At 36.3% G+C, this 24,694-nt stretch overlaps 1 protein-coding gene and 1 pseudogene across 4 annotated transcripts; one reads left to right on the forward strand and one right to left on the reverse strand.

Moving 5' to 3' along the window:
- The first annotated feature begins 4,811 nt into the window (after positions 1 to 4,811).
- Positions 4,812 to 6,820, forward strand: LOC147543801 (leucine-rich repeat extensin-like protein 2 pseudogene; annotated as a pseudogene). The gene has a single exon (XR_015223352.1). The product of XR_015223352.1 is annotated as a leucine-rich repeat extensin-like protein 2 pseudogene (transcript).
- Positions 6,821 to 7,537: 717 nt separating this feature from the next.
- Positions 7,538 to 12,408, reverse strand: LOC147543802 (Phosphotyrosine protein phosphatases superfamily protein). Of its 3 annotated transcripts, none has more exons than XM_086634318.1 (7): positions 12,134 to 12,408; positions 11,711 to 11,908; positions 11,394 to 11,516; positions 10,177 to 10,270; positions 8,868 to 8,950; positions 8,564 to 8,653; positions 7,538 to 7,954 (listed from the first exon to the last, which is right to left on the reverse strand). In XM_086634318.1, exons 2-7 carry the CDS (start codon positions 11,906 to 11,908, stop codon positions 7,697 to 7,699), a joined length of 846 nt encoding a protein of 281 aa, XP_086490444.1. In that variant the 5' UTR covers positions 12,134 to 12,408; the 3' UTR covers positions 7,538 to 7,696. The 3 variants fall into 3 exon arrangements, with proteins under 3 accessions (XP_086490444.1, XP_086490445.1, XP_086490443.1); XM_086634319.1 differs by having other exon boundaries at positions 11,711 to 11,952; positions 12,134 to 12,360; XM_086634317.1 differs by having other exon boundaries at positions 11,711 to 12,356.
- Between the last annotated feature and the right edge of the window lie 12,286 nt (positions 12,409 to 24,694).

Consider the following 24,694-nt stretch of genomic DNA (forward strand, 5'->3'; position numbering starts at 1 on the left):
ACCCTTCTATTTCTCTCTCTCTAACCCCTCTCTCTCTCTCCCTATAACTCCGGCGAAGGGGCGGAGCCCCTTCGCCGGAGAACCAGACCTTGAAGGTCTGGTTGGAAACCAGACCTTCAAGGTCTGGTTTGAAACCAGATTCGGTCTGGTTTCAAACCAGACCGAGATCTGGTTTCTACAACCAGATCCCGGTCTGGTTTGAAACCAGATCGGAATCTGGTTTCATAGTTGAAACCAGATTCCGATCTGGTTTCAAACCAGACCGGGATCTGGTTGTAGAAACCAGATCTCGGTCTGGTTTGAAACCAGACCGAATCTGGTTTCAAACCAGACCTTGAAGGTCTGGTTTCCAACCAGACCTTCAAGGTCTGGTTCTCCGGCGAAGGGGCTCCGCCCCTTCGCCGGAGTTATAGGGAGAGAGAGAGAGGGGTTAGAGAGAGAGAAATAGAAGGGTTAGAGAGAGAGAGAGGTAAAGAAAGAAGAAGAAAGAAAGAAGGAGATGAAGAAGAGAGAGAAAGAAGGAGATGAAGAAGAGAGAGAAATAAAAAAAAAAAAAAAAAATTATTTTGGTAAAGGTGGCCGGCCGGAATTTTTTATTCCGGCCGGCAACCTTTCGCCGGAGAAGAAGGGTGAGGTGGACAGAGTGATGTGTCAATTGTTAGATGAGGTGGACAAAGAAAAAGAAAAAAAATAAATTACAGAAATGCCATGGGGGTATAATTGGGAGGTTGGAAAACATTTGGGGCCATTTAGGAATTTTTTGGGGCCAAAACGAACTGCCGGACACTTATGGGGGCTAAAACGGCCAGTTGGTCACAAATCGGGGGCCAAAACGGAATTAACCCTTAAATGTAATAGTTGCATTTTTGGGCAAACATCATCGTCTCCCATTTACTACCAATGGTATCTCTCCCTTGAAAAACTTCTTCACACCAAACCCAACTATCATGATCTTCGAATTTTTGGGTGTAGATATTATCCCTTGTTATCGCCTTATCGGTCTTCGAAGCTTGATATCAAATCAAAACCCTGCATATTCCTTGGTTACAGTCCAAATTATAAAGGTTATAAGTGTTTGGATGAATCGTCTTCTCGAATTTACATCTCACGTCATGTTCTGTTTGACGAAACTCACTTTCCTTTTGCCTGTTCTTCAAAGAGGGATGATGCTAACCCTAATTCCAACGTCTCTTTGATTTTGACCGTTGATCCCCTCCATATTCCTCCTTTTAATCCTGATCGTCCATCGGGTTTGGGACAGAGTGGTCCTCAAGCACCACTTCCTTCTCTGCCAGCTGCTCCTCTTGGGCTGGTACAACGTGGTACTCAATCACCTCTTCCCTCTCGGCCAGCTGGTCCCACCTCTCTGCCACATCGTCCTTCTCTTACCCCTCTTTCTCCTTCCACCAACGAAACGTTATCTGACCACATGTCTCCCACTAACCCTATTATCTCTGACAACCAACAGGTGGCTCAAAACCCCTCTTCCTCTAACCAAAACCCTAATACCCAAAATGCTAACTCCATGTCTTCAGACGAATCTATTCGTATTTAGCCATTACCGTCCACAACTCTTCCTCCTTCGTCAACTCATCCTATGATCACTCGCAGTCGTGATGGCACAAGGAAACCTAGGGTTTTGTTAACAACTCCCACTAATGAATTAGTTACCCTTGTTGAACCTTCCACTTATCTACAGGCTTCGAAATTTGCTCATTGGAATCAAGCAATGGTTGATGAAATACAGGCTCTTAAGAAGAATAATACATGGACATTAGTTCCACCTCCAGTTAATGGAAATGTAGTTGACTGTAAATGGATTTATAAGGTGAAACAAAAGGCGGATGGTTTGATTCAAAGATGCAAAGCTCGTCTGGTGGCTAGGGGTTACACTCAAGAACATGGGGTTGATTATGATGAAACCTACAGTCCCGTAGTTCGACCGGCGACGATCAGATCAATACTCTCGATTGCAATCTCAGGTAATTGGAAAATTCAACAATTAGATGTTAAGAATGCGTTTTTAAATGGTGATTTGGTCGAAACAGTCTACATGTCCCAACCCAAGGGTTTTGAAAATCAATATCTTCCCAATCATGTGTGTAAACTGAACAAGGCCATCTATGGCCTAAAACAGGCTCCACGAGCCTGCCACTCTCGTTTCAGCAGTAGTATTATCAAATTTGGTTTTCGGCAGTCCATTTCGGATCCCTCCATGTTCTATTTTCATTCCTCAAAGGACATTATCATCTTGTTACTTTACGTTGATGACATCATTGTCACTGGTTCTTCACCTTCATTATTGACTACCTTTATATCTTGGCTAAAATCTCAGTTTGATATGACTGATCTTGGTCCTCTAAGTTATTTCTTAGGCATGGAGGCAACTCGATCTTCTGAGTCCTTAATTCTTACTCAAAGAAAATATTCAATTGATTTATTGAATCGATTTGGTTTATTAGAATCTAAACCAGTTTCAACCCCGGTTCTCACTGGTAGTAAGTTATCCAAATTGGATGGAACACCCTTGCCTAATCCTCAAATTTTTCGAAGTTTAGTGGGTGCTCTACAGTATTTAACATTAACCAGACCGGATATTGCCTACTCTGTTAATCAAATTTCAAAGTTTATGTCAAAACCCTCTTCTGTTCATTTAATGGCTGCCAAACGAATACTAAGGTATCTAAAAGGAACCCTTTCTCATGGGTTATGTTTCCGACGAGCCACGTCATTGCCTCTCATTGGCTATTCGGATGCTGACTGGGCTAGGTCCCCAGATGATAGACGTTCGACATCTGGATATTGTATTTTTCTTGGGCCAAATTTAATTGCATGGGCCTCCAAAACCCAGCCCACAGTGGCTCGGTCTTCCACCGAAGCAGAGTATAGGGCGGTGGCGTTAGCATCCACTGAGTTGATTTGGTTACGCAATCTTCTTAAAGAACTGGGCCTCTCTCAAGGCACCCCTCCAATTATCCATTGTGATAATCTCAGCACTACTTATCTAACGGTCAATCCAATCTTGCATTCAAGGACCAAACACGTGGCAATCGATTTTCACTTTGTCCGTGAACAAGTCAAGGCTGGCACTCTTAAAGTTCAGTTTATACCGGGTGATTCTCAACTTGCCGATATTTTCACAAAGGGTCTGCCTACCTCTCGGTTTCAAGAACTCAATTTCAAGCTCTCATTAGTTCCTGGGCATTCGGCTTGAGGGGGGTATTAGTAGTGATGTACATAAATGTAATTTACTTTAAGCTAAAGGATAATCTTGTAATTGTAATCTTCTTCATTTCTCTATAAATATAGAAATACCCTAGAAAACAGGGTATCTTGAGTTCTACATTCTATAGGACTCTCAATTTTTAGAATTTAGAAATCCTAAAAATCGAGGTGAAATATCTCCCTCAAAAACCTAAGATTCTTGAACAAAAATCCTTTGGGTCTTCAAGAAAAACCCGAGAACCCAGAATGAGCTAACAGATAAATTGGCGAAATGGGGAAAGAATCACAGTTATAAGCGCTCCTGGCACTCTCTTCATTCGCTTCGATTAGACTTGGATCCTTAGTTCTTGTTTCGTTTTATGTTTTATTCAACAAAAAAAAAAAAAACCTAACATGACATCACGCCATCAAAGCAAGAAAGCAAAAGACTTGCAAATTTATGGGCTCTCTCACCTCAAAAGTTGGCTCAAAAGGTGACAAAACTTGTGTAAAGTCAAAAACAAAAAATCACATTTCCATTTGGTGACATTTTTAAATAATAGCAACACTTGTTTGTGCAATGAGAATCTGTGGCCCAATTTGCACTAAACTATTCCACTTTTTAGCAGCAATTTTTGTCATTTAAAGCATTTTCGTGCCAAATTGTCCAATAGGTTTTCAACAAAAAAAAAAAAAAAAAATTTGTCCAATAGGATCATGAAAGTGATGAAACCATTTAATGAGGGAAAATGTTTACGGTCAAGGGATGGGAGAGTTGACCAATATAGTCTTCCTTTTGCCAATAACTTCTTTCAAGTTATGGGGGCCATAGCATTTTACTTTTGGAAACTGTCTGATTCAAAGTCCTCAAAATTGCACTACCGAAATGGGGTTATGGTGGTCCTTCACGTTAATTGAGTACTTAATGGGACCAAGTGGTATTTAGATACTTCCTCTATTATTGGCTACCTATATTTAACCAACTCTAGATCAATCATTATGTAGCTAAACTGAATTAGTAAATAGTATTCTTCTACGCTTTTTGGAATTGATAGACGGAAGTTTAAGTTATCAAAATACGTTTTTCAGAATCGTTTCAGATCAACGACCACTCTTACTTCGTAAATAGCAACAGTAATGTTTTGCCTGACATGATTCTGAAGGACAATAATCAGTCAGAAGGTAATTTTTCATATAACATATTGGTCCTTGATAGTCTGTTTATTTGAGCAATACAAAGTAAGAGTGATTGTGATCTGAATTTCCCAGTGTTATCCTCTTAAAGGAGCACTTGGGTGTTGGGTTGGTTTCTGGTGATGGTGGTCTCTCCCTGTAAATTAAAATAATATTCAACTAAACAATTTGAGAGGTCTCTCTACCTATAAATTAAAATAACGTAGAAAAATAATATTTTTGATAAAGAAAACACCCCTTGTCATGGCAGAAGCCAATTTACACCAGCATGCTATATGACCTACACCATTAATAGTGTGGCACAATGGCCTTCAAAACTCCAACCAACTTACCTAATAGAAAACAGCTAAATCTTAACTCTTAATTTCTCCTAAACCAAATCCTAAATTTTCTTTTTACCCCTATCATTTTCTTTCTCTTTTCACCATTTAAAAGATCTCTTATCTGACCTATCAAATTTTCACCAACACAGTAATAAATTCACTGAAAAAGTAAATGAATAGGATAGATCACCTTTTTCATAAATTATATGAAGAGATGACAGAAGTAGTACTACTTCTCTAAACACTCATCTCATGAACCTCAACCATTCTTTTTTGTCTTTTTTTCTAATACTATCAATGTTATCAGTACCTCCTCACTCAAACAATCTTCCATCCATAACTCTCTTTTTCATCTGATAAAAAATGGGGAATATTTTGTTTCTCACTCTTCTTCTTCTACTCTGTATTAGTCCAACAAAAGCTGCATTTGGTGTTGGTGTTGGTTTTGGTGGTGGTGGTGGTGGTTTTGGTGTTGGTATGGGAGGTGGTGGTGGAGGTGGTGGAGGAGGAGGTATTTGGGTTGGTGGAGGAATGACAAACCCAAGTCCTAATCCAAATCAAAACCCAAGTCAAGACCCATCAGTATCTTCAAATCCAACAATGAAATCAGCTTATACAGCTCTTCAAACATGGAAATCTGCAATCACAGATGACCCACTTGGGATCTTAAAGACATGGGTTGGTTCAAATGTTTGTTCATATAAAGGCATTTTCTGTTCAAATGATGATGATGGTGGTGATAATCAACAAATCATTTCTTCATCATCAAGTAGTCTTGTTGTTGCAGGAATTGATCTTAATCATGCTAATCTTCAAGGTTCTTTAGTAAGAGAACTCTCTTTCTTATCTGATCTCTCTCTCTTACATCTAAATAGTAACAGATTTACTGGCTCAATTCCTTACTCTTTCAGAGATCTTTATTCTCTTACTGAATTAGATCTTAGTAATAACCAATTTTCAGGTCCTTTTCCACAACTAATTCTTCAATTACCAAATCTTGTTTATTTAGACCTTAGATTCAATTCTTTCTCAGGACCCATTCCAGATAATCTTTTCAACAAAAATCTTGATGCAATTTTCATCAATAATAATCAATTTGATGGTCAAATTCCTCAAAATTTGGGTAACTCACCAGCTTCTGTGATAAACCTAGCAAATAATAAATTCAGTGGAAACATTCCAACTAGTTTTGGGTACATGGGTTCTTCATTAAGGGAAATATTGTTCTTGAATAATCAATTAACTGGTTGTATTCCAGAAGGAGTTGGATTATTAACAGATATGGAAGTTCTTGATTTAAGCTTCAATTCATTAAATGGGCATTTACCAAATTCAATGTCTTGTTTAGAAGATATTGAAGTATTGAATTTTGCTCATAACAAATTCTCTGGGGTTTTACCTGATCTTGTTTGTTCTTTAAAAAGTTTACTGAATCTAACTGTATCTTTCAATTTCTTTTCTGGGTTTAGTCAAGAATGTAACAAGTTATTTTACAGTAATATTGGATTTGATTTCTCTGGGAATTGTATTCCAGGAAGAGATTTTCAAAGACCTGAACCAGAGTGTGAGTTTATACCAAGTGGGTTGAATTGTATGAGGATTCCATTAACAAGGCCATTGATGTGTCATTCATCAATTCAACAAACTCTAGAGAGTTCTCCTCCTTCAAGTTCTTCTTCATCATCATCTTCTCCATGAAAGGGTAGTCAGAATGACAGTGATGAGAGACATAAGAGGAGAGAGAAAAACAGAGGGCAAGGGAGTTAGAGAGGGAGAAAGTAACATTGATTGGATGTGAACATTTATACAGGATTATTGGTCATATCCAGTGAGAGAACTCAGAGCAGTTATGATTTAGAGCTGCCCCCATTTATTTCTGTCTAGCAGTACACCAAGATCCTCTTTTCATTACTATTATTTCAGAGTCTAGTATTTATGGGAAAGTGACCAAAAAATGCTAAAAAGCAATGGTTCTATATATAAATGTTTATGATCTTAGGGTTTATTTTTTGTAATTGTGCTCTTTCACATTATGGTTATGCAGAGAGGCACACAAGGCCGACGTTAGCAATATTAATACTAGAATTGTTGTAGTTAAACGACTTATTAACGTTTTTCTCTTGTGAAACAAGTTGTAACCTTCTATTCTAAGGAACGAGCATGGGTCGATAGCCTTTAGACTGAACTCAAAATCTAGCAGAACCTCAGCAAACATAGATGGGTTACACCGTTTTTTGTTCAGACCACCCATAATATAATAAATAAATGGATTGGTTAATGACTTATGCACCACATCGGTCGCATAGATACCTACGGAGTTTGTCGCTTATCCTCCTCTGTTTTACTCTACTAGGAAGAAACACTTGAACTTCCAAATGTTTATATCTACCGGTTGACAGAGATACATATAACTATATTATGAATATATGTATTGATTTAGACATATGGTAACAACTGAATTTTCAGTGCTATACAGTACATGGAACGCTTAGATGTACTACAAGTTGTTGACCCGTTGGATCTCAGAGTGGACGACTTGTCAGTTGATTATTCATACGGTTTTTTTTTATGAGGCCCCATTATATTATATATACGGGTTTTTTGGACAAGTTCATTTAGTTCTTGTAATGCAGTTTAGACTCCATTTGGTATCCCATGACTTTTTTGCTTTTACATATTAATGTTTTTATTCAAGTACTATCACATGAACCGATTCATAACTCTGCCACGTGATTTGGCGAAGTAGGGAGCGGATATTGATAACTTTAACCATGGCAACATATATTCACACAAAAAATTGCCACACTCGGGAATACTAACTAGAAATTGGTTTGTTACTTAAACAAAAGAACACCGATACACAAACATTCATAGATAATATATAGAGATCTGAAGAATAGACCCTTCATGTCTTATTTCTATTTTGGTTCTATGTACACTAAAACTATACAACGAACGAAGTGGTAAACTTACGTTTAACAAGCACGAATTTCAGGCAACCGGGCAGCAACTCCAGAGCAACCTGCAGAAACTTTCAACAATGCAAAAAGGCAAGATAACCTTGTTATCATTGGTTTCCCTTTCAACCCCTTGTGAACAACAGCCAACTGCTTCTTACTATCATCGGAAGAGCTTTTGTACCCTTCAAGATCTGCATTTGTTATTAAAACTTCATCTCCAGAGGAATAGCTTCTCGGCAAATCTAATCGGAGCTTTCCGTATTCTTGAACTGCCTGCATCGATGTATAGTCAAGAGTATGAGAGCGGATAAATCTCTCTTTTTATTTATTGCTCAAGAGTAGAAGTTTTAAAAGCATTTTAAGTACTATTTCCACATCACTACTTGCTTAACAGCACTCTACAAGTATAGTTGGGTAACTAGATTGTATCTAGGCTTGTCAACATCTGGTGGCAAATCTTAATGTGATCTCAATTTGCTTATCCAACTGAATACTAATTTGAACAAAAAATATGTTTATCCTTGTATTTCAAATTTTGAATAAACCCAAAAAAATTCCAACCAAGATATCAGTCTATCCATTCAGATAAGCATCCCTTGATATGCCTAATTTCAACTCATCAATTCGATAAAAATGTGAATCCATGAAAATTTGCGTGAGTTCCAAGTGCGAAGTACTGTACAATTCGAACTTCACAAGAAATTTGTTTTGGAATAACAATTGTGCAACAATTAATTTCTTTATTTAGTTTATTTTTATTTTTTCACAGCTCGATAATGAACTTTTTCACAATTGATTTCGTACATCACAGGACATGTCTAAGAACAATAAGCGAGAGCAAGATTGACCATGAACAAAGAAAAGAGAGGCACTTTCACGTACCTTCCACTGTGATGGAGCCAAGAGTACTCGAGGTCTTCTGGACCTCACGTACTCCAGAGCAGCATAAGGTGTCATATGTTTGTAGTGCACCTACAATATATGAGCAGACATACAAAGGTGCTTTTAATACAAATTCACTAAATAAATGAAGAAAGGAGTTAAAAGAAATATCAAAGAAGCTAACATTACCTAAATCTTATGACTATAGTACACCACTATATAAATGACATTCATTAATACAAAAGGTGACACTCCAAGGAGTAGAAAAGACATGCACGCAGAGAGAGAGAAATATAGAGCTTACCAGATAGCAAAGGACAATGGTGGTGCTCCTACCTCGCCCCGCTTTACAGTGAACATATGTAGTTTTTCCACATGTTGCATTCTCTGTGTAAGCAAGGTAAACAAATTTAAATAAGGAATTCTTTGGGAACAAAAGTTGACAAATAATATTACTTGGAAAATGATTAGTTAGAGTTTGACTCATGATGTGGGACTCATTCCTACAATTCAATGCTTACTTATTTTATACTGAATGCCATTGATTTTGGATCTGTGGAGCGAAAGAGTACTCATTTACCCAAACTCAAAGTACAAATAGCATTTCCCATTTACTGTTTAAAGCCATCATTTAATAAATTAAACGTTGTCTAAACATCGGGAGTTTAGAAACATAACTGTATTGTTTTAATATGTTTTACGTCAGAGGAGGTTCAAATCAAGGAATAAAATTTCGGTTTAGGTGGAAATTTCGGTCAGTCCAGAAATGGAAATATTTCGTAGAATATTTTGGTTAGTGTGGAAATTTTACAATTCCATGGAAATGATAGATATACGATGCAATTGTATATAACAAGACTATTAAACCAAAATGAAGCATAAATTAAGTATATAATAGATTAACAAAATCTATTAGTTTGAGGGGGATTAACAATTACAGAGTTACGTTCTGAGGTAAATTGAATAACTTCTTGACAATAACACCCAAAAAATAACATTCTAATTGATAATAGTTGATAGTTAATAAGCTTTGTTAGTTTGAGAATATACCGTCACTTACACAGTTATATCAGGGTCGTTACTAAGATAAAATCAATTTAGGCAGTTAAGTCAAGGGGCACATCAATCAAATAAATTCAAAAGCATTAACAACATAACATAAAAATCAAGAGATATCTATGAGACATGAAGAAGAAAAAGATGAAGCCAGAGACACGTTTTTGGTTTTAGTTTCTCTGGGTTTTTTGCTAGCTTTGCATTATATCAGTCGAAATTTCCACCATGTCCGTGAAAATTATGCAGGAAATAGTTGTAAGTGTGGTTTCGCAAATTTCCACCGAAATTTCATTCCTTGGTTCAAATGATCCCAGTAGCTTGCTTGAATGCAAGTCGATAAGAACTTTGGCATTTTCTTTTACTTGCAGAAAATATCATACTCCAACCAGTAAAAATCTGGATCCAAATTGAACCAGAAAGACTAGAGATAACAACTTCCTTCATAATCTTACTAGAAAACGTTGCACAGTTGAATAATTTTACTAGAAATGGGCATATCATAGGAATAAAGGTTCACTGAAGTCATTATTCACACAAATTCAAATAGATTCACTCACGGTGAATGAAGTCCACAGCTCGGCTAATGTCCAGAAATGAAGGGGCAAAGAGGTAGTCTCTCGTGGGAATTACCAGATGATCGATTCCATAAGACTGAAAACAGTAGAAAGATTCATCAACAATAGAGAAAATGGAATGTCATGTCATTCTCATTGAATGCAGAGCAACTGCAGTAGTTAAAAGATTACTCTAAAACAACTTTTCCTCGTAAATTATCACATGTAAGTTTTTATTTATTATTTGAAAATTTTGATACAAACAATAAGCCTTGTTTACCCATTTATAATATAAATTAATTACTAATCTTTAGTTTAAATCCGTTTGATAAGTAAATTACAAAAACAAAAAATATTTTTCATTTTCTTCAGTTAATGCATAGAGCCAGTTGGTTCCGTCTATACACCTTAGGAGAACCAGAACCTAAACTATTGTAACTACAATTAACTGAGAAAAAGTTACAAAAGGTCAGTATCCGTTTCTATGTTTCTGAGGGTCAAGACAAAGAGGTGAATGATCCATATTATAATGTGTTAAATAAAGAGCAAATGTTTATGTTCTCAAGTCCTCTAATAGAACAACCAAGGTTTACTCCGATGTAGCATGGATTAAAACTTCACTTGCATCTAGGTCATAATGGTTTATTCCGTTGTAGCATGGATTCTCCTATTTAGTATTTTATTTTCCCATGCCAGTTACTCGATTACTGGCTTGACATCGGTGTCACGTCAGTTGTATAGTGTGAGATTTACATGTACATCTTGTATGTACATGCAGAAAGTGTGTTAGATTCAAAGGATGCCACTTGAAGCTAACGTCTTTGTCACTATGTGTATAAAGTTAACATTGATCTAAAAAGTAAAAGTTACATACTAATATGAAAGACCTAATGGATTAAGGGGTACAATGGACAAGTATAAGAATGTATCTTCAAGTAGCTTATCTCTACTCACCATACCCTGACTTCGTAATGGTGTCGAACATCAATACAACAATACCTATACAGGTGTTGACATACATAAGAATTACCAGATGTATTCATATTGTCCTTTCTGCCACTTAAATTCATCTAACAAGTAACAACTACCTTAACTGATTTCCGCTATTAGAATGTTAACAAAGATTCAAAAGTAACAACTAACAATGAAATACCCATTACAAACTTTGTAATCGAAGTGTCTTCTTTCGACAGAAGGAAAAAAGCATTCAGGATACTCACATAGTACAGGGATGATGGAACCAGTGTCTCATAAGGTTCATTAAGCGTAATGACACCCCCAACTCCAAGCTGCTTCAACTCGGGAACATGTTTAGGAAATGGAACAGCGCCCAACAACAGAAACTGAAAACGAACCCAATAACACGATGAATTTGAAGTTTCTATCACTAGAAAAAAACACTTGATCATTAAAAATATCACCACAAATACAGTACAATCGTAAAATTAGGTATTAGGTTTGTTTAGATTGATGTTCTTAAAGGTCTAACCATAAACATATTGAACATTTAATCAAAAGTTTGAAGTGAAATACAAACCTGATCAACTTTATCCCACCAGTGAAATTCAGCTTCAACCTTGTTCCGGAAAACGTTATACAGAAGAGTAGGATAGAAAAGAACCCTAGCTCCAGCTCCAACTAAAGCTCTCTTAGCATCAACTCGAACAATTTTTCTTTTAGAAAGGTAATTTTCTCCATTATATTTCTCTACATCATCTAACTCCTTGACTTTCATCTTGAACATATATTTTCCCCCAAATAGAAACCAAATTCAAAACCCTAAATTCAGATCAATAATTCCCTTTCTAAAACCAACCCAGATAATAAAATCACGCACTAGATCAATCAAAGCATAGAGAATCAACTGGATTCCAACAATAAAGAACTGCGCCAAATAAAACCCTAGAAAAGAAATTACACATTCCCATCACAAATCTGAATCAAATCTAATAAAAATTACCTCAATCGAAAGCTTGAGTGGAGATCTATCTGTTTTTTATAGCAAGAATAAGCGATCGCGAGTAACTAAGCTTCAAGAGAAATGAATTTGAGTGGAGTTATCTCTCTTTATTAAAGTTCAGACTGTTCTAGTTGGAGAACTTTGAATAGAATTATTTGTTCATTATAGTTGGAATTATTTGTGACTAAATTTTAATGTGTTATTGGTGTACCAAAATTCTATCATCCGAGACTTCTGTGCCGTTGGATATTTATTTATTTATTGCTTAGTGCGTTAATGAATGGCAGTTAGAATTCAACAACAAGAAAAGAAAAGATGAATGGCAGTTAGGTCGGTCGGGCGACCGCAGAATCACTCCTTCAGGCCATTCGGGCACTTAAACTAAGGTGCTGTTTGTTTTTTCTTTTTTTCAGATCTGAAATCTGAATTGGTCGCCAATTCAGATTTCAGATGTTTGTTTTTTTATTTACTAAAATCTGAAATTTTGTCTGAATGAATTAGAGGTCTGAATTGGCTGAATAAAAGCCAATTATTTTCAGACTTTAAAACAAGTCTGAAAGGTAAGCCTAATGTCTGAATTATGTTTAGTGACATTTTTAACCCTGTGATTTTAAAAAATCCATCCCCAATTTTAAGAATTTCACCACTACCACCACCGGCTAAATCCACCACCACCACCGGCTAAATCCACCACCACCACCACCGGCTAAATCCACCACCACCGGCTTAATCCACCACCACCACCAAGATCAAAACCACCACGAAAACCACCACCACCAAGATCAAAACCACCACGAAAACCACCACCACCAAGATCAAAACCACCACGAAAACCACCACCACCACCACCAAAAGCAAAACAACCAGACCACTAAAAGCAAAACAACCGGACCACCATCACCACCACCGGCAAAACAACCACTTCCGAAAGCAAAACAACCACCTTCAAAAGTAAACACAACCACCTCCAAAAGCGAAGCAACCGGACCACCGCCACAAGACCAGACTACTCCACCACCAACAGACTACACCAGCGCCACCACCACAGACTAGACAACACCTCCATCAAAACCAGTCAAGCCGCCACCACCACAAACACCCACGACCACCACCAAACACCCATGACCACCACCAAAGACCAGTGAAAGAGCAGGTCTTTTCTTAAGTAGAGAGAAATTGGTGACGGCCTTTTGTTAGATAGAGAGAGAGAAATCGATGAGGGTCTTCGATGAGAGAGAGGAAGTGGGAGAGGACTCCGGCGACTGTGAGGGAGAGGAAGTGGGAGAGGGAGATCTGATTTTTCTCTCAAAATCAAAACAGCTTGGAGAGAAACCCTAATTTTAGGGTTTTTATACCCCTCTTCTTATCTTACCAAGACCTTGGGACAAACTGACATTTTATTAATTTACCAGGGATATATAAGTCTAAGTCTTATTCAGATCTAACATTTCAGATTTGAAAAACAAACATCTAATTCGCATTCAGATTCATTCATTTTCAGATTCAGCCATTTCAGTTCAGCAAATTCAGATTCAGCCATTTCAGATTCAGACACAAATGAAAAAACAAACAGCACCTAAGTCGGTCATATTGAGTTGGTGGGCTTTTGGAGGCTCAACCAATAAGGCGATGGGCCTCATGTCAAGAACTAAAACCCAATTGTAGAAAACAATATGGCCATGTTTGGCGTACAGGAATAGGAATCAGATTACTGTAGTTTAATGTTTGGTTAGACCAGGAATGAAATTTGATTCCTGCCATATTCCTAATTAGGTGTTTGGTTCGTACAGGAATAAGAATGTAAATATTTGTAAAAGTTCATTTTTATCCTTACTTGAACTACATAAAATACACATCAACTTTGTTGTATATTAAAATCAGTGTTATTTATTCAAATTCGTAAATATAAAATAATAATAAGACACATCAAAGGATTAGAATTTTAAACTAATAAATTTATCTAAAATAAGATTATGTTCGTAAACCTACATAGAAATTTATCTAAAATTAAATTTTGTTCATGAACCTAAATAGTACTTATTAATATCAAATTCTAAAAAAATATTAAGGGCTTACTTTTTCCAAGTAGCCTACGAACCCAATATATACGACATTCAGGTGGCAGTGCAAAGAAAAGAGCAGCTTTCGAAAAGTCACTATTAAGGATATCAGCCGCTTCTAACATTTGGTCATAATCCAATTCGTCTAGTAACTTAGGTAGCTCGGCTACCACTTTGGTTGCAGTTTCATTTTCTTGGTTATGAGTAAGAGCTACAACCATCTTATCCATATATTTCATCGTTCCTTCAACAATTTTTTCAATCGAACTAGCAATATTTCCCAAACTTGTTACAAATTCATTTGACTTCCGGAAACGTTTCCTCTTGTTAGAGTTTGAGGTTCTTGTTGCTGGAGCTGGACTAGGATTAGGGGTTTCTTCCTCATTAGCAAATGATGCTTCATAATCACATTCCCTATTGATTACACCATCAACACCATCAACGAAGGAATCATTTTCATTTGCATCAATTTGTTCCTCCTCGTCTGCTGGTGCCCTCGCATCCTTTCCGTTTGCCATCTCTTTCAAAAATATATCTGCCAAAGCATCATAATGTGGGAAAGGCTTACTTCTAAGCCCCTTGGCCGATGGGTGAGTCTGAAAAAAAAAATATTTAAGTGATAAATAAAGAACTCAACCTGCACAATAAATCCCATCAGAATAATAATAAATGACAATAGTAGACTTGCCTTAACCCATTCATCGAAAATACTTTTTTCGCATATAACCATTTTTTCTTCCTCGCTCCATGTAAATCCGCTGGCGTTTGAAATAATATCTGAGATAGCTGCTGTCTGTTTTTTTAATATTTTGATTCGTGATTCAATGTGAGGCACCCCTTTAATATTGCATCCTGGTAATTTTTCTTCCATCATTTTTTCTAGTTGAGAAAGATATCCTGATCGGAAACCAATTTTCGCCTTCCAATGTCCACCAACAACAATTTCTACCAAACATTCGATCAATTTGTCATCTTCTTTAGGTAGCCATAAATGTTTTGTTGGTTTAGAGCGAGATTGTAAATCAGTAGGAGGTGTCATCTGGATGTATAAGAAACAAGTATATCACAGATAATTAAAATAAATAACCAACATTAATGAATAAACTTGCAACAAAAATAAGATTATTATAAATATTAATATTCAATGTAATTGAAAAAAGAAATTAACTCGTTTTTATCTAATATGAAAATTTTCAAGATAATAATAAGGCATGAGATTAAGTGTTCCTAGATGTCTGCCACTCATTGAACATTTTGGATGCTAATTCGTCCCTCCATGTAGACCATTGTCCTGAAGAATCGATATACGATATTGGATCACCGTGTGGTTGTGCATAATTTAACATATGTTGGTCTAATGTTTCTTCTAATGGATCTACTGACATTTCTTGACGTATGAGATTGTGCAAGAGGCAACAAGTCGTTATTATCCGATTATGCGTCTTAACAGGATAAAATGAAGGACTTCTCAAGATGGCCCATCTAAGCTAGTAAACCAAAACATCTTTCGATCACATTCCGCGCACTTGAATGTTTCATGTTAAAAAACTCTGCAGGAGTGGTAGGTGTGTGTCCTTCCCGCCATTCATTTAAATGGTAGCGTTGACCTCTATACGGGGCAAGAAATCCTTCACTATTTGGATATCCAGCATCAACGAGGTAGTAACAACCTAATAAAAAAATGACAAGTTATAATTTTCATTCAAGGTGGGACAAAAGACACAAGAATAATCACTGAAACCATATGGTTATACCATGAGGAACTTTCAACCCGTTTCTCCTAAGTAAGGCGGCCCTTAGAACTCGAGAATCCGCTGCTGATCCCTCCCAACCAGCCAAAATGTAAATGAATTGCATATCTTGAGAACACACTCCTAATACGTTGGTAGCAATATCACTCTTTCGTGTACGATATCGAGGTTTGTCATTTTCTGGCACATTAATTCTTATGTATGTACCATCTAGAGCTCCCAAATAATTCTACATCAAATTTAATTACTTATTAGGTTAAGATGTATTTCTAACTTAATCTAACCTAAAAAGTTTATTACTGAAAACATAGATAAGATGTATACCTTGAACAATTTCCATTTTGCATCAGTTGAATTCTCAAAGACAGCTTGCGGTTTTTTCAGCAAAACTGATTGCAACCGAATTACGCCATTTAACACATTATTGAAACATCTACTAATTGTTTCTCCGGAACGATAAAACCTTATTTTTATAGTTCTATTCTTCACATGGTGGGCAAGTATATGCAAAAATATCGCGACCATCTCCTCCACACAAACCTCATTTGTGTCATACACTTTACCAATAGTGCGCAACATTTTACACAAAATTGTAAAAGTTTTCCTGTCCATCCGAAATTGTTCTCTGCATACTAAATCACTATCCCAAACCATTCTCTGCATATTCTCTCTACGTAATTTATTCGTAAAAGTCGATGATGACTTTAGTATGTAAGACCTATAATAGTGTTCGACTTGTGTGACGACCATTGCTGACAATAACGTCAACATATTTAATAATAACCTCAAATTATCTAAAATAATCAAGATTTTTCGTTTTCGCAAGGTGGTTAGACGAGCCATAACTGCATATAAAGACATCTTCTGTTCATAAGAATAAGATCACTGACAATTTGTTTCGTTGCATCTAATTTAATTACATGCACCAATAATTACAAAACAAAACTATAAACCAGAAAAGAATGAATGCTATATAGATTTGACTAAATACCAAAAGTATCAATTGTTACATCTAATTTAATTACATGTTTTCAACAAAAAAAATAAATTAATTACATGTTGATGTTGGTATAAAGGTATTTATTTTTGTTAAAATTGTATGGAGGTTAGTAGTTATAAAATTAATGATTACAGTACCTAGGTCAAATCTCCAAAAAAAAAACGGCAGTGCCTACTTTTCAACAAAAAAAACCTATATGCCTAGTTCATGTTATTGATTATTATATTGATAAATATTGATTTAGCTACCTACTTTTTCAACAAAAAGAAACCTAGAGGCTACCATTCAACATAAATTAATGATTATAATTCCTTGGGTTTGGTGTTATTTCAACAATTTCAATTTGTATCCTACAGCAATGGGGTTCCTAACATGATAGATTTCATCAAGAATAAAAACAAAAAGCACGAGCTTACCTGTGAACAATGGGATTTTTTTGCTATGACGAGAGAGAGAGGGACTTCGGGTAATACAATAAAAAACCCTAACTTACTAATTTATATGACATCTAACTTTAGGATAGGTAATTTCAATATTTTTTAAGGATATATTTGTCCACAAATTTTGGTACATGTGATTCCGGGGGAATGGGAATCACAAACCCACCTCCCCCTGGGTTTACTATTACCCCTTTTTGTGGGAATCGCATTCCCGAGCCCACACCATTCCCACAAGCCAAACAATAGTCCGGAATGTGATTCCCGGGAATCACATTCCATTCCCACGCCACTCCCGCGCGCCAAACATGGCCTAGGTTTTTAGTCTTTTATGTAATATACTTGAAGTAGTCCTGTTTTGAAGATTTAAAGACTAAGAGGTGGATTGAGACATTCCAAGACATTTCAGGATTGTGAAATGTCTAGGGCATTCAAATCCAGACATTTGAGAATCCTGAAATATCTGAGGCATTCAAATCCAAGCATTTGAAAGTCCTGAGATGTCCGAGGCATTCAAATCTAGACATTTACAAGTCCCCGAATGTCTGTGGCATTCAATTATAGACAAAATGTCCGCGGACTTTGGTAGACTTCATAGTTTGATGGATTTTGTGAAGGATTTGAGACAAATTTGGAGCCCAAAATGTCTTTACAGAAACAAAGGACATTTAGAGTCCATCATGTGATTAAATAATAACAATAATAATAATAATATTAAAATAACAAATGTCTACCAAATGTCCATCAGTGTCCACAAATATTCACAGATGTCTACGAAAGTCGAAAAAATATATTTTGAAATGTTAGTAGAAATATATGATTTCATGTGATGAAACAATAATAACATATTAAAATAATAAATATCAACCAAATGTCCATCAATGTCTGTAGATATTTAGAGATGTCTACGAAAGTCGAAAAATATATTTTTGATTAGTACAAATATAATATGCATTACACATTTTGTCAATGGATTCAAGATCTTGAAATGTCCCCGGACATTTGTCTATCGATCAATGATGGGCCTAAAATTAGGTCTTTTCCCGCAAGTATACGGGGTCAAGTTATAGTATTTTAGTAAATCGGGAAATCGTCCCAAGGGATAAGTAGGCAACTTCAGATATTGAATGCGGGTTTAGCCCAATAATCAAAATGTCAATAGCTAACTTAGACTAACACACACACACACCCCACTCATAAATTTGATTTGATTTGCAAGAAATAAGAAAACAAAAAGAACTAACTAAACTATCTAAGTGAGAGGTAAGAGGATATCTAAGGTTATAAAATCCACCGCATAATTTCACTTTATAAAACAAGCACTTAATTACTTAAATCTCTTTTGTATTTACTCGGGATCCAATATAATGAACTATTTGGATTCCGGATGATGTTCTAGATAAAACGATTTATAATTACTAATTCTAATTGTCTTCCTTATAGATGGTTCGGATTGCTTAACTATTATCCATCATCTAAAAAGCATACTCCATCTAACAACTTAACGAAAGTATGAAATATCTAATTATGAGGCATGAGTAATAGAAAGAGAATCCAATCCATATAGATAAACAATTAATAGACATTAAAGCACATCAAAGGATTTAATTAATCAAGAACAAGTATTATAAAGATCCAAAATGGGTTTCATTCACAACCTTAGATTGCTAAATTAACTATACATGGAATCTAGAGTGACATTCATTGACATTGTAAAATAAATGAAAATACTAAGAAATTAATGGAAAGAAATCACCAAGAATGTTCAAAATCCATATTCCCATGTATCTCCATTTTATCCAAGATTTGCTCCATTTGTGTTCAAGAATTGTACTCCAAGAAATCCAAGTAATAGCTATTTTATTGCCACCCAAATAAGAAAAAGAAAGAAAAAGAAGAAATTAGATCTAGAAAGAAGTTGGAAAGAAGAGATGAAGAGGGTAAAGATGATAGAAGAATATGGAAGAAAGAAGGAGAAGACTATTAATGGAAGAAAGAATAGTAGTAGAGAAGAAGATGGAAAAAGAATGAAAAAGAAATGGATTTAGTAGTAGAGAAGAAAGATTAGGTAAGAGGAAGTGGTATGGGAATAGAGAAGAAGGGAGATAGAGAAGAGGGATATTGAGAGGGTTTGCAAGTCTAGGTTTTAATGGAGGAGAAAGGGATTTATTTATAGGTGGGTTTTGGTTTTGGTTGGGTTAAATGGTAAAAAGTGGGAAAATGGGGGTTAGTTTTGGAATTTTATGGGTTAAAAGCACAATCTGGTCGGCGGCTAGGGTTTGGTTGGGGTTTCGGATGATTTGGTGTACCCGGTTATAAGATAGTAGGGTGAGACGGAGCAGCAACTGTCGGATTCTAGAGCACGCGGATCTGGACGAGCGGGAAGTTGACACGCGTCCGGGAGCACGGAGTTTAAGCGGCTTCGTGTGCACGAAATAAACAATAAAAGGACGGGATGCACAGGAGCCGCACGATCTGAAGAACGCGGTAGCGGACGACCAAGATTAAAATGTGGGATCTGGTGCACGGAATTAAGTTGCGACGGGCTACACGGGAATGGAATAAAGGACGGACGCACATCAGTCGTAGATCTTGAAAACGCGGGAAGTTGCGGCTGCGATTAAAACGCGAGCAAGGGACTACCGAACTAAAATGAAACGAGGTACATTGGATCATGCTCGATGGCCACACTTCGCTGCTTAGCGCGAACACGGGATTTAGATGCTCCGACCTCCGAACTACGACACGTGTCCCTAAGCATACCGCGGGCCAGAAACTTGCCCGACATTGTACCGAATGCTGACCAAATGTTGACCTGACTTTGACCTTGGTTTATTCCTTCGTCCGGACTCCGATTTGACTTCCGTTTTCTCCTACGGACTCGTCTCGACCTCTACTTTTCAACCACGCACTGACCTTGGCCAATTTTCCAGAATGTCCTTGACTCCAAATGACCAAAATACCCTTCATGCGTATTTTCCTCGTTTTTAACCGTTTTTCACATCTAACTCCGCAAAAGACACCTAATCAAGAAAACCAACCATTTTATTATAATAAAGACTCGAAACCGACTAAGTTGGCTAAATTAAACGACTTAGATGGGACATTTTCATGACCCATCAATCAAATGTCTTGAAATGTCTATGAAGACATTTTGTCTATAACGAATCACCTGAAATGTCTTGAAATGTCTACGGGACATTTTGTCTGAAAGTCCCAATCCACTACCTCCCCCCCCCCTTAAAAAGATCTGTAACCGCATTAATCCCTTCTCAGTTTTTCTCTCTCAAAACTAAATCGGCCTTTCTCTCTCTCCCATACTAAACCGTCTTATCCTTCACTGAAAACCGATACCTTTCTCTCAGACAACAACTTTGTTCTGGTGAAAAGGTGTAAAAAAGAGTGTTTTAGGAGACTGGGTGCATTTACGACTCCAGCCTCACTATCAGAGTTCTATAGCTGTTTAGAAGTCCCTTTAGCCCTCACCTTTGATTTTTTAGTCCTTCTAGTTTTTCGAAAGGATTGAGGTAGTAGCTTACAAGCTCGATTTACCACTCTCAGCTCAAATACATAATGTATTTCATCTTTCCAACTTAAGCCCAAGTTTGGTACCATAACGTGCCACAAATTTCTCTTGCTCAAGTTACAGATGAAGGTATTTTGGATCCTAAACCTTCTCGAATATTGCATAGACGGTTAGTCCGCAAGGATGGGCTACATATTACTGAAACATTGGTCTAGTGGGAAGGAGCTTCAGAAGACGAAGCCACATGGGAGCGACTTCTTGGTATGAAACGCCGATTTCCAGATCTTAACCTTGGGGCAAGGTTAATTTCGAGTAGAAGGAGTTGATAAATGCATAACAAAGTTGTTACTAAGTCTTTTAACAATGCAGTAATTATTCTGTTTTCAGACCAGTATTTCTTATTTGAATAAGTCAAAGTAGTTAGTTGTTTCAGTCCAGGTGATTCTTGTTTGAATGACTGAAAGTACTTTGTTGTTTTTTATACTTCTTTGTGTCTAAGAGCTAATGGTTAAATGAAGGTGATCTCTTTTACTATAAAAGATAACCATATCAATAAAAGAAAAGTTCGATCAACTTATTCATAAGCTTGTTCAGGAGGTTGCTACCTTTGCAGTAGCTTTATCTTTAATTTTTTGTTGTAGTATTAGTTTCTTTAAAGTCTGATTAATTAGTGAAAGTAATCGAATGAACATATCACATTATTCTCTTCATATTTCGCTTCTCTCTCATATTTTCCTTAAATCCCTCCTTAATTCTCACTTCACCAATTAATTCTTTCTCCAAGTAACTTACTATACATTAATAAAATTCACGAATCAAAATATGATCTTTTGTCGAGAATGTATGTTCTTCTCAAGAGTAAAAGAGAGATGTGAAGGCACGTTTCACGTAATTGTCTCTGATCTAACAAGTTTCTTCAATAATTTTTCCATAATAGCTTTTGTACGAAGTTAAAGTTATATAAAAGAAATAAATTGTGTTAGAGTCAATTAGTATATCTTTTAAAAAAAATTCTAAATAGTTTTATAGTTATTATTTTTCGATTTTAATCTGGAGTCATTTTTTTAAAGATTTTCAATATAAAATTTACTAAATAACATTAATAAAACAGTTTTTGTGTTGTTTGCCAATTTTATTAAGAAAAGGTGTTGTCTAGTTAATAGTTTTGTGGAGTAAAAATACCATTGTCTTTAGCAATTGTCAAATATTTATCCCCCATAAGTGTCCGCAGTTCGATTTGGCCCCTAGAGTCGAAAAACTTAAATTTTTTGGAAATACCCTTAAGGCCCAAATAAAATTACAACAAACATCTTAAAACATATATTTCCACCTCATCCCTCGTTCTCTCTTCCATTTCATCACTTCTCACATCCACTTCAACTTAGAAAGGAAAAAAACAAACATTTTATTTTGTTTCTCTCTCCTTCTTTTTCCACCTTCCTTCTTCTCCCTTTTTTTGTCTCTTCCTATTTTCATTCTCATATTTTCCTCTCTACTCTCAGTCCCTCTCTCTCACTCCAGCGAAGGGGAGGAGTTCCTTGGACAGAAAGGTCTAGTTTTCAGACGAAGCTAAATTTGGATTTGTCTGGTACTTTGAAGGTCTAGTTTCAAATCAGAGCTCGTTCCAAAACGAAACTAGATATAGTTTAAAAATGAAACCAAATCTGGTTTTTTGACGAGTCGAGTTGCTTGATCCCAAAGAAGAGCTGCATATTAAAGCCTTGAATTGTTCCGAAATCCAAAATATGAATCTGACTCGAAGAAGTTGTTGGTATGAAATAGCTTGATTTCTGTGTCAAGTATCCGAAATCCAGAATAGCGCAAACATCATTCAAAGTTTTATAAGAAAGGTAATATCTTATTTAAAAAATCGAAATCTGAAATTAATCTACAGTAAAGAACTTGAGGGAAGTAATAAACGACTAATTCAGTTGGTTCGCCTTTTTCAGAAATTGATTCTCGAACATTGGTTTAGTAATTTAATAGCTTGATTTGGACCAGGATTATGAAATTCTAGCAAAATCTAGAAGTGATTTTACAAGCGGGGAAATGGATTCAACTTTAGATGATTATATAGAAACCAATTTTAACTTGAGATGAATGAATAAAAATGGATTAACTTCAAATGGTTGAATAGAAATAGATTCACTATGGATTTCGTTTCAAAACGAGATCTAGTTTGTGAATTAACCTTTGTTGCGAAGGGTTTCGTCCTCTTCGTCGGAGAGAAGAAAGAGGGTGTGGAGAGAAGAAGCAAAAATAAAAAGAAACTAAAAAATTATTTGGGTTGAAGGTCGCTGGATGGAGGTTGCCGCTCCATCCGGCGTTCGTTTGTCGTAGAAGAAGGATGAGGTTCGAGAAGAATAAAGGGAGATTTGCTGTTTGGACCCCCTTTCATATAATTGACTTGCTGTTTGGACTCCCTTTTTCCAGTGTTGCACTCTGGACTCCCTTTTTTAAACAAAGAGTTAAATATAACTGTTCAAGTGGGGAAAATACTATTTTACCGGCCCTCTACTTAACCTAACCCAACCCAACCTAAGTATCCATGAGTTAACTAAACCCACAAATTAACCCACAAGTAGTTATTACCCTCTTCTGGTAGCACAGTTATTGTGATGGGTTGAGCCACCACTTATGGTGGTGGTGGTGATCATCACAGTGCTAACAACTTGATTAATCTCATGATTTAATTAATCTCACTAATCAAACCCACATTTGCTTAAAAAAATCAAACCCACATTTATACTCAAATAAATCTGTGTAATCCTAGTTGGGGCTGAGGTTCCTCCCCCATGTGTGAGAACGAGAAGGATGGATTGCCAGGAAGTTGTTGGTGGTGGTTTCATAGTTAAATCATAAGGAAGTTGTTGGTGGTAGTTTCATAGTTAAATCATAACCAGGAGTTAAATAGGATGATGGTGAGGCAATGACCAACCTCTTTCTCTCTCTAGTTTCTCTCTCTAGAGATGAAAGGAGTGTGTGATGAGGACAATTACCAACTTCTTTCTCTCCCTCTCTAGTTTCTCTCTCTAGAGATCAGAGGAGCGTTTCAAAGAAACCGAGTAACCAGGATCGTGTAGAATGGACCGAGATGGATTGATTAGATTTCGCAAAATCACTGCGGTACAACGGGTGAACTTACAAAATGCTTTTTTCAATACTAGATTTGTGTGGTGGAATTCAACTTTTTTTTTTGCTTATGAATCTGTTGTTGAGTTTTTGATTTCACGCACCTAAGTTCTTGATTAGCACAAAAATAATCTAATATTTCTAATCTCACATAATCTAATATTTGTTTTGTTTTTTGTTTGGATTAGGGTTTGTGAGGGAGAAGATGAGTTAAAGATAGAAGAAGAAGAAGATGATGAGTTAAATAACTAGGGAGTCTAAAATGCAATATTGATTATAAGGGTAAATTAGGAATTATTTAAATTATAACTTTAGAGACGGAATATACCCCGATGATTCCGTCTAAAGGGAGTCCAAAGTGCAACACTGGAAAAAGGGAGTCCAAACAGCAAGTCAATTATATGAAAGGGGGTCCAAACAGCAAATCTCACAGGAATAAATGAAGTGGTGGTGAGAAGTGAAATGAAAGAAAAAATACGAGATGAGATGGATATAGATGTGTTAAGATTTGCTTAAGTTTAACTTTATTTTGTCCGTGAGGGTATTTTCTGAAAATTTGAAAAAAAATATAGTAAATCTTTGGGGACCGAATTAAACTGCAAGACACACATGGGACACAAAATAGTGAGTTAATCATGATTTTGGGGTCTAAACG

The sequence above is a fragment of the Eschscholzia californica genome, unplaced genomic scaffold, assembly GCF_041429995.1.
Source record: "Eschscholzia californica isolate CP2 unplaced genomic scaffold, dmEscCali1.0.p SCAF_4, whole genome shotgun sequence".
Lineage (NCBI taxonomy): Eukaryota > Viridiplantae > Streptophyta > Magnoliopsida > Ranunculales > Papaveraceae > Eschscholzia > Eschscholzia californica.